The following is a 15,313-nucleotide window of genomic DNA, read 5'->3' as shown; positions in this document are numbered from 1 at the left end:
CATAGTAAAGGTAAAGGGACCCCTGACCATTAGGTCCAGTCGTGACCGACTCTGGGGTTGCGGCACTCATCTTCCAGGTCATGTGGCCAGCATGACTAAGCCGCTTCAGGCGAACCAGAGCTGCGCACGGAAACGCCGTTTACCTTCCCACCGGAGATCTGAATATCTACTTGCACTTTGACGTGCTTTTGAACTGCTAGATTGGCAGGAGCAGGGACTGAGCAACGGGAACTCACCCCATCACGGGGATTCAAACCACCGACCTTCTGATTGGCAAGTCCTAGGCTCTGTGGTTTAACCCACAGTGCCACCCGCGTCCCCACAGCGCCACCCGCATTCATAGGACTGCACTATTAAGCATGTGACTGTTCACTGCCATATTGAGCATCGTAACTAAGAAGAAAGTCTTGCGGAACTCAAAGCAACTTCCTTCTAAGAAGGGTGCATAAGATCACTGAAAGTCTCCCCAAAGTTTCATGGGACTTGCATGCCTAACAATCCTATACATGACTAGCCAGACAGAGGTCCTATTCAATTCAATGGGACATACTCCTGAGTAAGTGTGTACAGGATCACAGCCTTTGTCTTTCTGGATTGCACCCACTGGATGCAAGCCGCCAGGCCAGCTGCTCCAACCTAACAAATGGAGATGGTACAGCAATTTTATCTGGTTAATTGCTTCCATTATTTTTAATGAATAGAAACCAACAGATGCTATCATTTTCACTACCCAGTAAAACCTCTATACTATTTTCTTTCAGGAGTTAGGGCATTTCTCAGTATCCTTTTGCTTATTACTTTACCTCTCGGTCTTTCAGACATAAAAAGCACATGATCCCTTAAGCCACTACTATGTTGCGGGTGGGTAAAAAAGCATAGTTTAAAAATCAAATCTTATAATTTCAGCCACTTTTCCATAGCCTTGGAAAAGCAAGTCAGTATAAAGATATAAAGTATAAAGTATACATCTTTTATAAAGATGTATTACGCTGGTAATGCTTTATTAACCACTGCTACAATGCATACAATTCATCTTTCATTATTTATATTTTTAAGGTGCATAAACAATAGTTACAGCAAATAAGTAGAATATAGTAGTTTTCAAAGTGTCAGTGCTAAAATTATGACTGTCTATTAAGAGATGGGATAGCCCTACATGATAATTATTGGTTAAGAGCTGTACTGTGTTGGTAGTCAGTGAAGTACAAAGAACTGGTTTCTACAATCCTTTAAACAATATGTGAAGTCCATGTGATTGCAGTAAATAAAACTCATTCCGCTGTAGTCTCTAATTTTTCCGCAAATTAATAAGAGTAAAATACATTTAGTTTGTTATTCCTAGACAATTTGCGCTCACCAAAAGAGCATTTACATTTGATAGACAGATTATTATTTAATCATTTTATAGATTGTGTACACATCCATAAACAAATTATTGTAAAATGCCATGTACCGCAATTGTCCTTTTCTTCGGTCCATAATCATTGCTTCTACCTATGAAATGGCCCAGCTTATGCCCATTAGGAAAGGTTAATTATAAACACTGTCAAGAAAGTCTTCCTCAGACATATTAGATATGAATTATTATAGACTAACCAAAAGGAGGAGGATCAATAACTGCAGGAAGTAGACATTTTACTTGCGATTTTCACATTATGGTACCAGGAAAGGTTCTATGATTATAAGGGAAAATTTGGAGTGAACTTTAGAAAATTATTTTTTTTAATGGTACTTTAAAGGTAGGGGTGTTAACACTGGAATTAGCTTAGATCTGAGTGAAAAGGCAAATCTGAATCTACAAGAAGCATACCTTTGTGGGAATAAATGCGACATTATCAAAATTACAGAAGTAAGTGCCACTGAGCTCCACAGAATTTATGTTCAGGCCATGTGTGCTGAGGCCTACAGCTTTAGAAACATGTCATCTGGTCTTAGGTTAAAATGTTCCAATGCCAGAAGGCAAAGCATCAGTCACAAGGGGAAAGACTAGCAGAAGGAACTAATGGCACCAGGAGAAGGAGCTAACAAACCGCCAATGGCCCTGTAATGCAGAGAGAATATTTTGTTTCCATGGCAAAAGTGGGCTGTAGGGCAACTAATATATACTTGATTTAAATAGAAGGAAGATCTAAAAGCTGGGGGTAAGAATCGGAGCCAACCGTCTTGAACAGGGGTCAGCAAACTTTTTCAGCAGGGGGCCAGTCCACTGTCCCTCAGACCTTGTGGGGGGCCAGACTATATTTGGGGGGGGGGGGGGAATGAACGAATTATTGTGCCCCACAAATAACCCAGAGATGCTTTTTAAATAAAAGGACACATTCTACTCATGTAAAAACAAGCTGGTTCCCAGACCGTCCATGGATTTAGAAGGCGACTGGGCCATAACTGGCCGCCGGACCTTGGTTTGCCTACACATGGTCTTGAATGATACAGGATGCTGCCTCAGAAGCAGTAGTGGCTCAAACAATTATTATTATTATTATTATTACACTGCCCTATACTCGGGGATCTCAGGGCGGTCACAGAATAAAATCAAGATATAAAACCACGAAATACATAATAAAAACAAAAGCAACCCCAAATCCCCCACCACAAAAAACACATTTTAAAAGGGCATAGGATGTAAATCAGATCAACCAAAGGCCTGGTTAAAAAGGAACATTTTTGCCTGGTGCCTAAAGGTGTATAATGAAGGCGCCAGGCGAACTTCCCTGGGGAGAGCATTCCACAGACAGGGAGCCACTGCAGAGAAGGCCCCGTTCTCATGTTGCCACCCTTTGAACCTCTTGAGAAGGGGGCACACAAAGGAGGGGCTCAGAAGATGATCTCAGGGTCTGGGTAGGTTCATATGGGAAGAGGCGGTCCTTGAGGTATTGCGGTCCTGAGCCATTTATTTGCACCATTATATGCATAAAATCAGGCAGTAGGGCTATAGCAGCCCTTCCAAGTGTCCCTATTTTCGAGGGACAGACCCAGATTTACAGAAGCCATCCCAGTTTCTGATTTGATCCCAGAATATCCCTCTTTTCCTTAGGACATCCCTGTTTTCATTGAAAAATGTGGGGGGCGGTTATTGTCGGACGTTCCTATTTTCTTCAGAGAAATGTTGAAGGATACGGACTTATGGGACTCCCAAGCCAAGGAGATAAGTAACTATACAACCTTTAGAAGACACCTGAAGGCAGCAATGTATAGGTTTTTAAAAAAATGTTTGATGTGTCATTATGTTTTTATATATGTTGGAAGCCGCCAAGAGTGGCTGAAGCAACCCAGTCAGATGGGCGGGGTATAAATAAAATAATAATAATAATGAAATTCATCGGATAAATGTTGAAGGGTATGCTCCAGGAGGCAATATCATTAGAGGCCAAGATCCAAGGACCCATCAAAACTGCTTTGATCTACATTTTCTAGGAGCTTTTTATCATAGGCTTACTGCTACTACTTAAGGAGCGACACTAGTGGCGTTCCACTTTGGGGAATGAGTTACTCTGGGAGTCATGACAGGCAAGGACATTATTTTCTCAAAAGCTTTTTAAACGCTTGTATTCTATTCTATTCTATTCTATTTTATTGCAGCTGCATTGTAAGCCACCTTGTGGAGATAACTGGACCAAAAAAAAGCAGAATATGCACCTTTAATGTGGATAAATAAATGGATGTAGCAAAATGTTTCCTGAAACAGAAGGGACTTTCAAAAGTACTTTTGTAACATGGCTCTGCTGGTTTGTTTGTTTGTTTTTAAAAAAGGGGGGCGGGTAAACAGTCCCATGAGACGTGTCCAAGCTGTAGTTCTGTGGGTTCCAGACAGCAGCAAGGATCCAAAAAGGTATTTTAGGTTGTGTGACTTCTCGAACATTGGAAGGAATCAAACACAACTGCAGAAGAGCATACAAAAAAAGCAGCTGCAAAAATTGGTGCTCTGGAGTGCCTCAGGGGGAAAATCAAGGCACATTTAATAGTTATTTGGACAATTTATATACTGCTTAATTGCAGTCATCTCTAAGCAATGAACAAGTCACTCAATCCAATGCAATAAAGGTTAGAAAAAAACACAAACCCCCCAGTTAACACTAAAATAATGGAGTTCTGTTGTAAATGCCTGCTGAAATAAGGGCGGAAAGTCTTCAGTGTGTGCTGGGGGGTTTAGCAAGGGGAAATATTCATATCGCTCCTCCTTCATGCAAAGTTTGTTTGTGGCTTGTCCATTATGCAACTTTTGTTGTGTTGGTACAGTGTTCAAAAGCGAGTAATCGGAAGATAAGGAGTCCGTCGAAAGAAACTGGAAACCATAGTACTGACAGCTCTTTTTGTGCATGTTGACTCCTCTGACTTTGAACAGAAGACCCCTTATGCCATCTCACAGGCTGCTTATGAAATTGCCCTTCAGTTGGAACCGGGGTGGGGAGCCACTGGTCTAGGAGCTGAATGTAGCCCCCAGACCTCTCTGACCGGCCCTCGGAACTTTCCCCAGGCTATGCCCCTCACAACTGGAACCCCCTTACCTAGGAGTAAGTCCCATTGAATTCAACGGGACTAACCTATGAGTAGACATGGCTAGGACTGCACTGTTGGCCGCTCTTAGGGCAAACAGCATAATTCCCACAACTGCATACAGGAATGCCCTGATGGATAGTTTTGGTTTAGAAAGGTGGCTTTAGGAAGGTAAGATTTTGAGCAAAGATATTGTGTGGAAGGGAGAATACATAAGCTTTTCTTCACCTCCTATTTTTCCATACTAAATCTTCCCACTAAGCTGTTCCATGGGATGTGGATGGTGTTGTGGTTGAAACCACAGAGCCTAGGGCTTGCTGATCGGAAGGTCGGCAATTCAAATCCCCGTGACGGGGTGAGCTCCCATTGCTCGGTCCCTGCTCCTGACAACCTAGCAGTTTGAAAGCACGTCAGAGTGCAAGTAGATAAATAGGTACCGCTCTGGTGGGAAGGTAAACAGTGTTTCTGTGTGCTGCTCTGGTTTCGCCAGAAGTGGCTTAGTCATGCTGGCCACATGACCCGGAAAAACTGTCTGTGGACAAACGTGGGTTCCCTCAGCCAGTAAAGAGAGATGAGCACTGCAACCCCAGAGTCGTTCGCAATTGGACTTAACTGTCAGGGGTCCTTTACCTTTACCTTTTAAGCTGTTCCATGCCCACCTAATTCAATAATTGCAGATGCATGTTTCCTCAGTTGATGCATCATTTCATATTTTGGCATCTAACATGTAGCTTGCCTGTGATTGTCAACATGGAAGACTTGAGGATTAGGCCTATATGTATTTTGAACAGCAAAAGTCACTTGTAGTTAAATGGGTGACATTATAATGCTTAGTTTAGGGTTGTGCAGAATGCAGTACGTTATATTTTATTAAAACCCCCACAAACTAATTCTTATTACAGTATAAAGATCAAAATATCTAAATCCACATCTATCTAAACTATCAAACATGAACTGACTTCAGAGGTTAAAGTGTACTACCTGTGCCAACGTTAAATTAAATAAATTTTACAGGGAGGAAGCAAGGGATGGTGTTCAACTAAGTCTGAGTAGAACCATTAAAATTAATGGACTTAATTATATGAGTCTACCCTGAGTATGGCTAATGTTCAATATCATCCTAGTAATGATCACTGCAGAATTTGGAAACTCTGAATGGTTATGCAATTTTTTCTTGAGCATTGCAAAATCTGTCTAACTTGATGGGTGGTCACTGCGTCCATAAGGCAAAAATGACAAAAAAACAAAAAATCCTCAAAGGAGTCTAATGGACTACAAACATGACAGAGGCACCAACAGATGGAATAAAGCTGAAATCACCATTAGAATCAAGGAAGTACCCATTGTACAAAAATTTACAATTAAACTTGAAGCTTCCAAAAACCCAGGAAGTTTAAAAACATATATGTTATTTAAAAGATTAAAATTTAGGACTTACATGCATAATAAAGATATAATAGCCAAAATCAATTTAATGAGTTGTAAAGGAAAGGAGGTTATGAAATATTGACAAAACCCAATTATTTTCTCTTTTGATAACTGTGTATATTCCTATTTATGCTTTTGAGCATAAACTGGTTCTTACAAGGTTCATTTTCAAACCAAGATTCATACCACAAAAATGGAACGCCCCTATTTAGATCAATGGCTATATTGGATATCTATATATCTATATATCTATATACACAGTGGGATCCACAACTCAGATAAGTGAAAGGATTGGGTTTTAAACTTAAGTCTTAAGGGAAAACCAAGCAATTTGAGTTAAGGGAGCTGCGAGTCAGGTTGTGCAAAGCCAAAGAATTGGGCTATAAACTTAAGTCTCGAGGGAAATCCAAGCATTTTGGATTAACTGAGCCGCAGATCCAGTTGCGTATTTGTGAGCAAAGGGGTTCAGGGCTCTTATGCCACAAATGGAACACAATACTACCTTCAGGGATTTTAATAAATGTAGGGAATACGGCAAGCAAAAGAGTTGCTGTCCAAATAGACTGACATACACAGGCCAATGTAGCCTCTAATGACAGAGTAAGATAATGACAGGCCCCACTCAAAATCAGCAGGAAGAGGAGATCAATCTTGGCAGAGTGAAGGAAAAATGCTGGCTTTCTTCATGTTAGCTCATCTCATACATATCTGTCTTCAGCTGCTGCCCAGTACTGTGGTGCTCTGCATTAACTACACAGTGGATCAATAACAATTACACCTTCTCAAAAACATGACACATAGCAGGATTGGGTTGACATTTCACTTAGGCCAACATTGATCTCAGTGCATCTGATTCCAGCCCTAAATTCAAGTCAGGCCTGGGTCTAGTTGGAATAAACACAGAGGGCGTGTGTGTGTGGGGGAAACAAAAGAGGAAACCAGCTGCTTGGCTTCGATGTAAAACGGCACATTTACCCCGTGTACGCTACATTTGCAATCTACTATTCTTCCTGTTGCTACTAGAAATTCTGAAAGTTGATCAAAGGCTATTAAAAAAACAGCAACCCCCAAAACACGGATTACTCACCGTGACATCAATGTTGATAATATCACCATCTTGGAGAGGGCGGCTTAAGCATCGTCATAGGAGGGGAGAAAAAACAACAACACATAATGGTGATAGGCAGTTCTCAATAAGGAAATATAAGAACGCACACGCGAACATGCACATAATCACATATACACCTAAACAAACATAAGAGGAGCGAACATCATTGAGCAGAACAGGGAGGAGGTAGATGGAATCGCCACTTTTGGTCTTTAAGCTCCCACCGGTTCAAAAGAATCCCAAACAAATAAATGGGATAATATATCATAATATAAAATAATATAATATAAGGCAAGAAACGAAAATTATAACCATCATTATCTTATCACAATTACAAGACTGATGGTTGGCACCTTTTACTTTGTGAAGAGGCAATATTAATTAATAATTAGCTATATATTGGTGTATAATCTTTTTCTTTTTTTTTAATCCACCTTTAGGTAATGTAATTTTTCTTTTGAGTGATTTTCTCTCTCTTGGATGATAACGCCCCATAGCCTGCTGGGAAGAGATGGCAAAGCACTAATCATTGTTTTTATTACTGCACACCTTCCTTATGTGCCAACATCATTTTCTTACAGCATGACAACCAGCTGTATTAAGACTTTTTTTTTGGTAGCATTCAATAAAACTGCTGCGGGCACTGGGTGCAATTCACCAAGCGTGGCTGCTGTGAAATCTCTATTAAGGAAGAAGTTTCCGTACAGACCCATTGAATTGGGTGGATTTAAAGCATCACACATTTATATTGTATAAAATATAAAAAGAAATACACAGTGTACTAGCAAAATATTTCAATTCTGCAATGGGAGGGAAAAGAAACAAGAACTCGGAGTACCTGTCAGGAATCCCATGGCACACCACGTTGTTGACTGAGGTACAAACGGATTTTGGAAAATTTCCATAGCCCAGAGGTGATGGGTAGGCATCTTGCCTGATTATTTCATGGTGAACCAAGCAATCTATTTCTTCTGTAGTCATGCCAACCTGAAAGATTGCGATTTAAAATTTGCGATGAATTAAGTGCCTAGTGGGCCCTGCATATGGAACACGATAAAAGGAATGCTTTTAACGAGAAACTAGAGCTACCACACAGCTTGTGCCTCTGACAAAAATTAGCTTCCTTGAAGAACGGTTCAATACCAGGCACCTGTTATGGGAGGCACTTGGTCACTTCCAAAAGAAAAGCAAACAGGTAGCTCGGGATTTTGGACCCTCAGGAAAGACTGCTCTCTAACAGCTAGCCCAGTGGCCACAGGGACATTGAAACATAAGGAAGTTGCTTTGTACTGAGTATTTATCTACGTACCTTACCATCATTGACACAGACTGTTAGTATCTCTCCAGGGTCTCAGCCCTACCAGGAGATAATGGGACCTGGACCTGGGACCTTTTGTATGCCAATTAGCTTCTGGGCCCAATTAAAAGTGCTGGTTTTGACCTATTAAGCCTTTAACTGCTCAGGACCGCTATATGTCAAGGATCCCCATATAAACCGTCCCGGACTCTGCTTTCATCACCTTAGGCCCTTCTTTGTGTGGCACCTCCACAAGGCCCAGAGGGCAGCAACACGAGAACGGGCCTTTTCTGTGGTGGCTCCCCGTTTGTGGAATGCTCTCCCCAGGGAGGTTCGTCTGCCGCCCTTATTATATATTTTTAGGCGCCAGGCAAAAACATTCCTCTTCAACCACGCCCTTGGCTGATTAATATCCTACAGCCTTTTAAATGTATCTGTGGGAAGGAGGGGGTGGTTATTGTTTTTTTTGTTTTTGTTTTAACTATTTACTTATGTCTTATCTTGTATTTTTCCCTCTGTGAACAACTCTGAGATCTCTTGATGAAGGGTAGTATATACATTTAATAAATAAATAAATAAAAAGATATACACTACCACAGAATTATGGTCCGCGGGTGGCACTGTGGGTTAAACCACAGAGCCTAGGACTTGCCGATCGGAAGGTCGGCGGTTCGAATCCCTGCGACGGGGTGAGCTCCCGTTCCTCGGTCCCTGCTCCTGCCAACCTAGCAGTTCGAAAGCATGTCAAAGTGCAAGTAGATAAATAGGTACTGCTCTGGTGGGAAGGTAAACGGCGTTTCCGTGCACTGCTCTGGTTTGCCAGAAGCGGCTTAGTCATGCTGGCCACATGATCCGGAAGCTGTACCAGTAAAGCGAGATGAGCGCTGCAACCCCAGAGTCAGCCATGACTGGACCTAATAGTCAGGGGTCCTTTTACCTTTACCACAGAATTATGGTCCTGGAGCATTCTTTGACTTGGTCTGCACTTGTAGCAGAATGTCCAAGTAGTAACATGGGTGAAAGTAATTTATACTTCAGGTAGTGGAGTTCATTTATGAATCCTACTCTAAATAAATCAGTCCTCAGGAGCTTGCTAGGTTAGAACCTGTGTTACAGTTATGTTTCACTTACAAAAGAGGTGCTTATGTAGGGAACTTTCAAAAGTGGCATCCTCCCACCAGTAGCCATCTGAAACAGTACAGGCTATTCTGCCATATGTGTTGGTTGGCGTCCGTCTGTCTCGGGAGACAATGGAGGAGAGCACCTTTGGGGATGAGGTCAAGCTGTTGGAAGGTTGCAGCGCCTGTTGTGGCTGTAGAGGCAAGTTTAGCTGAAGGCATCCGGTTGTGCTGCTGCAGATGCACCACGGCGTTTCTTCTCTCTCATTTCTCCACTGGTCGCTGCTACGGATACACAACTTGACTGCCTGTCTCTAGGCACTGTGGTCGTCTGCAAGGAACTCCCGCATGGCAGGGCTGATGTTGCCTGCCTTCAGGTCAATGTTGCAGACATCTTTGTGGTGCAGAGTTGGTCTGCCAATTGGCCTGGTGAAGGAAGCCAGCTTCCTCCCAGGAGCACATCCTGCCATCTTCCATTTTGTGGACGTGATCAAGCCAGCGTGGATTTCACTGAGACAGGAGTGCGAACATGCTAGGATCGTGGGCTTGGGAGAGCACATCTTTGTTTGGAGTTCTGTCCTGCCGTGTGGTACCCAAAATTCTCCTGACGCAGTGCATGTGGACAGTGGCGTAGCGTGGGGGGTGCAGGGGGGGCCGGCTGCACCGGGCGCAACATCGGGGGGGGGGGCGTGCTCGCACTCGCAGCTCTCTGCCCCTACCTGGCTCACTCACTGTGCTGGCTGTGCGAATCCGATCCGAGCCGCCGGGTCACCGCCCACTGTGGAGGGGAGGGTGCCAGGCGTGCGGTGCGGAGAGAGAGCGAGGGACTATCTGGGGGAGGGACAGTGCAGCGGGGGGGGGGGCGCAAATTACTTGCCTTGCCCCGGGTTAGGGGGCGCAAATTACTTGCCTTGCCCCGGGTGCTGACAACCCACGCTACGCCACTGCATGTGGAAGGCGTTGAGGCATGGCTCCTGATGGTTGTAAGTTGCCCACGACTCACTTCCATAAAGGGAAGTGATACCATCTGAAGAGGTACAGCCTAATCTTCCACATGTGTAGACCAGACCTTAATCGGGAAGAAATTGTGCAAACTGAGGATTCTCTCACTTGACCTCTGTTCTTCCTGGAAGGTCCTTATAAAGTGAGAATGGCAGCATTGACGGCAGCAAGAATATTATTGGCACAAAAATGGAAGCAAGAAGAATTACCGACAAAAGAAGAATGGAGGATGAAATTGATGGGCTATGCAGAATTGGATAAACTAACCGAAAGAATTCGAAACCTGCGGGACCAGAGATTCACAGAAGACTGGTGTAAATTTACGGACTATTTGAAAAGTAATTGTGATGACCAGATTACGTTTGTAGGTTTGCAAGAGGTTTTGTGAGGTAAATTATTTAAATTATTGCAAAAATGGCTAAAGAGGTGGGTTGTGAGTTAAGATAATTAAAGGCAATAGGAATTTAAGAAATGCAGAAGAAATGATAAAAATGGTGGATCATCAGAGGTGCTGACGGAAGTCCAAAAAGATTGTATAAGATGTGAAGTTCTGTGGAATGTATAATAAGTGGTATGTTGAAATTAATAAAAATTATATATATATTAAAAAAGAGAGTGGCAGCATGGTGGGGTTGACGGGTGCTTTGCTGGTCTTGGGGTCCCAGCTAATTCCCAACAATGCCACCATCTTGGGAGCCACCCCCCAACACTGGCTAAATTTCATCCTTACCACAAATGTACCCTTTGACTTTCCAGGCCACTTCCACGCATCTGCTGAATTAGTTTCCTTGGTGCAGGGTCCTGCGTTTCTGTTACGTTACTCTATAAAATGCCATGTATACACTGATAGTGCTATATAAATAATGAACCTCAATATGGCATTTGCATTCTCCTGGAGAGCCATTTTCTCCTCAACAGCTTTAGACAAAAGAATTTCCCGTTCCAAACTTCTCTCTACAATCAAAATTATTTTCCTCTGTATATGCTAGCACCACATTCAGAATTGCCATGCCACTTTAATATTTCTATTCATACTTGGAAACAGCTTGTATAGCAATGTAAGCAGCCCTGACTACAATACAATTTAAACCTGTATTAGCATTTTCATTTTGACACCCCGGTTTCAGACACCTATCATTTCCAGAAACTTCCATTTTTCTGGCTTGGATTTTCCAGATTCTGTTTTATACTGGAGCTGATTATTTCCAGTAAGAATTTGAGAGGAAGAAGAAGAACAAGAAGAAAGCTCTGGACCATTTTTGAATATGAGTAAAGTGGAGGAAAATATACACTTTAAATATTATCATTACAACTCTTTTCCCCAGAACAGAACCAGCTGTGAAATGGCGAGGGTTGAAAGTTGAAATTTGGTAGGAAAACCTCCCTCATTGTCAAGAAGTGCCTTTGAGTGTTCCTGTGAAAATTGGTTGTGATTTGAATGAGCTATAAGCCTATGAATACGACACTTTAGCAGAGGCACTATGATAGGTATAAACTTTCAGTCCCTTACTTTGGTTTCTAGCCATATGCAGCAGCTCTCAATACAGCAAAAAGATTTAGGAAATCAGGTCATGCCATAACTGTGCATGAATTCCTTCTTCCATGTGAAATGGACATAACAGTTGAGGGTTGGGAGTTACAACGATGTATGTGGGAGCACATCAGGTGCTGCAATGGGTTTAAGCCATTCAAGGAACCAATTTCTGTTCTTTTGCTCTGGATAGAATTCCACCACCGCGGAAGATGGGCAATGACCTCACTGCCTTTGGGCAGAGAGGCAAGCTATAAATAAATGAGACAGGCATACTTTGTCTTTACTGACGTACAGCACTGAAAACTCATGACCCAACGAGGGCTGTTGTGATTTTAACAACAGGCAGTTCAGCAGGTTCAGTTTCTATCCCAACACTGCTACAGATCCAAGCACGGTTTGAGATGTGGACCTAGGAAACCAGGGTTCCATCTGCAATATACATTTAAAGCAGTATCGTGGCACTTGAAACCATCATTGTTTCCCCTCAAGACTCCTGGGAACTGCAGTTTGTTAAGGGTATTGAGAGGTGCTGGGAGACACCAATTCACCTCAGAAAACCACAATTTTTCTGAGTGGTTTAACAGCCATTCCCTATTTCCAGGGAACTCTAGGATTTGTGGCTCTGTCGGGGGGGGGGAGTCTCCTAACTCTCAGCACCTTTAACAAACTGCATTGATTCCTGAGGGGGAGGCCAAGCTCCTATTTCGATCTCTATCTGTTTCCTCTTTGCTTTGTTTTCCCTATAAACTTTCCCCAGTTGCTATTTGGCAGTATGTTTTTATGAGGCTGAAGGGACAATTTTCAACAAAAAAAGAGAAGGTTTGTCCACCTTCCTTTTCTTTTTCCTTTACAGAAGAGCTTTCCAAACTTTTCAGGTTGGTGAAACACTTTTTAGACACACATCATTTCATGGCACAGCAATTGAGTTTTACTAGCAAACCAGAGGTTAAACTAACCCATTTCCAGCCCCGGAAGGAGCGCGGAGAGCGTTCGCGTGACATGCCTACACACTGCAGCCCACACACAGTTTGGAAAGCTTTGCTTTACGGCTTTCTTATCAATTTCTTCCAATTAATTCTAGATATCACTCCTCCTAAGAGAAAACTCGATGTTTCTGTATGCCAACAAGTACAGTGGTACCTCGCAAGACGAATGCCTCGGAAGACGAAAAACTCGCAAGACGAAAGAGTTTTTTGTTTTCTGAGTTGCTTCGCAAGACGGATTTCCCTATGGGCTTGCTTCGCAAGATGAAACGTCTTGCGCCTTTTTTTAAAAACCGCCAATGCATTCCTACAGGAAACCGTCAATACGCAGTGGTGCTTCGCAAGACGAAAAAACTTGCATAACGAAAAAACTCGCAGAACGAATTAATTTCGTCTTGCGAGGCACCACTGTATGCCATCAAAATGAGAGAGTTATCAGCATGCCTGGGTGGAGTGGAGAGGGGATTCTAGCTTGATGCCTTGCCCATTGGAGTGCATGAACTCAGGGTTGCCATACATCAGGAATTTCCTGGACATACCCAGAATACTGTAGTTGGAAGCAGTGTCCAGGCGGAAGTTGCCAAAATGTCTGGGAAATTCCAGACGTATAGCAAGCCATGTTGGCAGTGTTGTTTTTGCTGATTTCCCTAGAAAATAGCTCAAAATAGGCAATTTTAAAAAGCGATTTCGCTTTGTGTCTGGATTTTGACTTTTTGAAATATGGCAACCCGATTTAACATCTCTATGAGACCACTGGGAGAGATTGCAGTGTGACCTGCAGTGTGAGGTCCACTGGGAGAGATTGCACTGGGGACCTGCAGTGTGTCATCATCAATATGTTGAGGATGTGTGGCTCATTTTCATCTTCATCTGATATCAAGGAAACTATTGATGTTCTGGTAGTTGTAATGGGTGGGGTGAGGACTAATCATCTGAAGCTTAATCAAGACAAGACCGAGGTTCTTCCTGGTTGTGTGGGAACAGGCTCTGGAATAGGCATTCAAACTGTTTGGGACGGGGTAGCACTCCGCCTGAAGAACTGGTTTGGAGGTACTCCTCAATTTACCCTTGCTCCTGGATTCTCAGGTGACCCGAGTACCTTTGTCCAGTTTAACTGGTGCATCAGCTACGCCCATTCCTGAGGAGGTCTGACCTATGTAGTTGCATCTAGACTGAATTTCTGAAATGCATTATACATGGCTGCATTTACACATCACTCTAAGCTATGCTTTCATAGAATCATAGAATCATAGAGTTGGAAGAGACCACAAGGGCCATCGAGTCCAACCCCCTGCCAAGCAGGAAACACCATCAGAGCACTCCTGACATATGGTTGTCAAGCCTCTGCTTAAAGACCTCCAAAGAAGGAGACTCCACCACACTCCTTGGCAGCAAATTCCACTGTCAAACAGCTCTTACTGTCAGGAAGTTCTTCCTAATGTTTAGGTGGAATCTTCTTTCTTGTAGTTTGGATCCATTGCTCCGTGTCCGCTTCTCTGGAGCAGCAGAAAACAACCTTTCTCCCTCCTCTATGTGACATCCTTTTATACATGGCTATCATATCACCCCTTAACCTCCTCTTCTCCAGGATAAACATGCCCAGCTCCCTTAGCCGTTCCTCATAAGGCATCGTTTCCAGGCCTTTGACCATTTTGGTTGCCCTCCTCTGGACACGTTCCAGTTTGTCAGTGTCCTTCTTGAACTGTGGTGCCCAGAACTGGACACAGTACTCCAGGTGAGGTCTGACCAGAGCAGAATACAGTGGCACTATTACTTCCCTTGATCTAGATGCTATACTCCTATTGATGCAGTCCAGAATTGCATTGGCTTTTTTAGCTGCCGCGTCACACTGTTGGCTCATGTCAAGTTTGTGGTCAACCAAGACTCCTAGATCCTTTTCACATGTACTGCTCTCAAGCCAGGTGTCATCTGTTGGAAATGGCTTCTCCACATGGACCAGACAACAGAACAACTCTTCTTATCTCTGCAACTGTGATCTCCTGGGTGATGCAGAGGCCATTAGGCCGTTGAATGTGCATGCATACTCTGTCAGTTTCCCTCCCTCCCTTCCACCCCACCCTCTCCGTGCGGCCCTGGGCCCTGGCAACCCACGCTACACCACTGGCACCATGTGGATGAGTCAGAATAGGCAGTAGCAAAGTGTCTGCATGCGCACACCCCTCTTCTCCTCCTGCTAAGAGGACCTAGAAGAAGGAGTGTGGTTTCAAATTTTAAGAATCCCAACTTAGTGTTGTGTTCAAACCTGGTTTAAAGCTAGTTTAGCAAGCCAGCTTCATAACCCATGGGTTTGAAGTTGGCTTGTTAGGAAACAGAGTAATTTTTTTTCTT

General features: G+C 43.2%; 1 protein-coding gene across 7 annotated transcripts in view; it reads right to left on the bottom strand.

Moving 5' to 3' along the window:
• Positions 1 to 15,313, bottom strand: part of METAP1D (methionyl aminopeptidase type 1D, mitochondrial) — a 99,136-nt gene that overhangs the window by 28,439 nt on the left and 55,384 nt on the right. For 6 of the 7 annotated variants that reach the window (XM_083412927.1, XM_083412928.1, XM_083412930.1 and 3 more), the window contains 2 exons: positions 7,869 to 8,017; positions 7,010 to 7,052 (listed from right to left, as the gene is read on the bottom strand). In XM_083412927.1, coding sequence (XP_083269053.1) covers positions 7,010 to 7,052; positions 7,869 to 8,017 — 192 coding nt within the window. Of the gene's footprint in view, positions 1 to 7,009; positions 7,053 to 7,868; positions 8,018 to 8,339; positions 8,447 to 15,313 lie in introns of those variants that run through there. The other variant, XM_083412933.1, reaches the window with a different exon arrangement.

This window comes from Podarcis tiliguerta (assembly GCF_965153285.1).
Source record: "Podarcis tiliguerta genome assembly, chromosome: 1".
In the NCBI taxonomy this organism is placed as follows: Eukaryota; Metazoa; Chordata; class Lepidosauria; order Squamata; family Lacertidae; genus Podarcis; species Podarcis tiliguerta.
The sequence above is the reverse complement of the archived record's forward strand: the minus strand, read 5'-3'. Positions and strand labels throughout refer to the sequence as shown.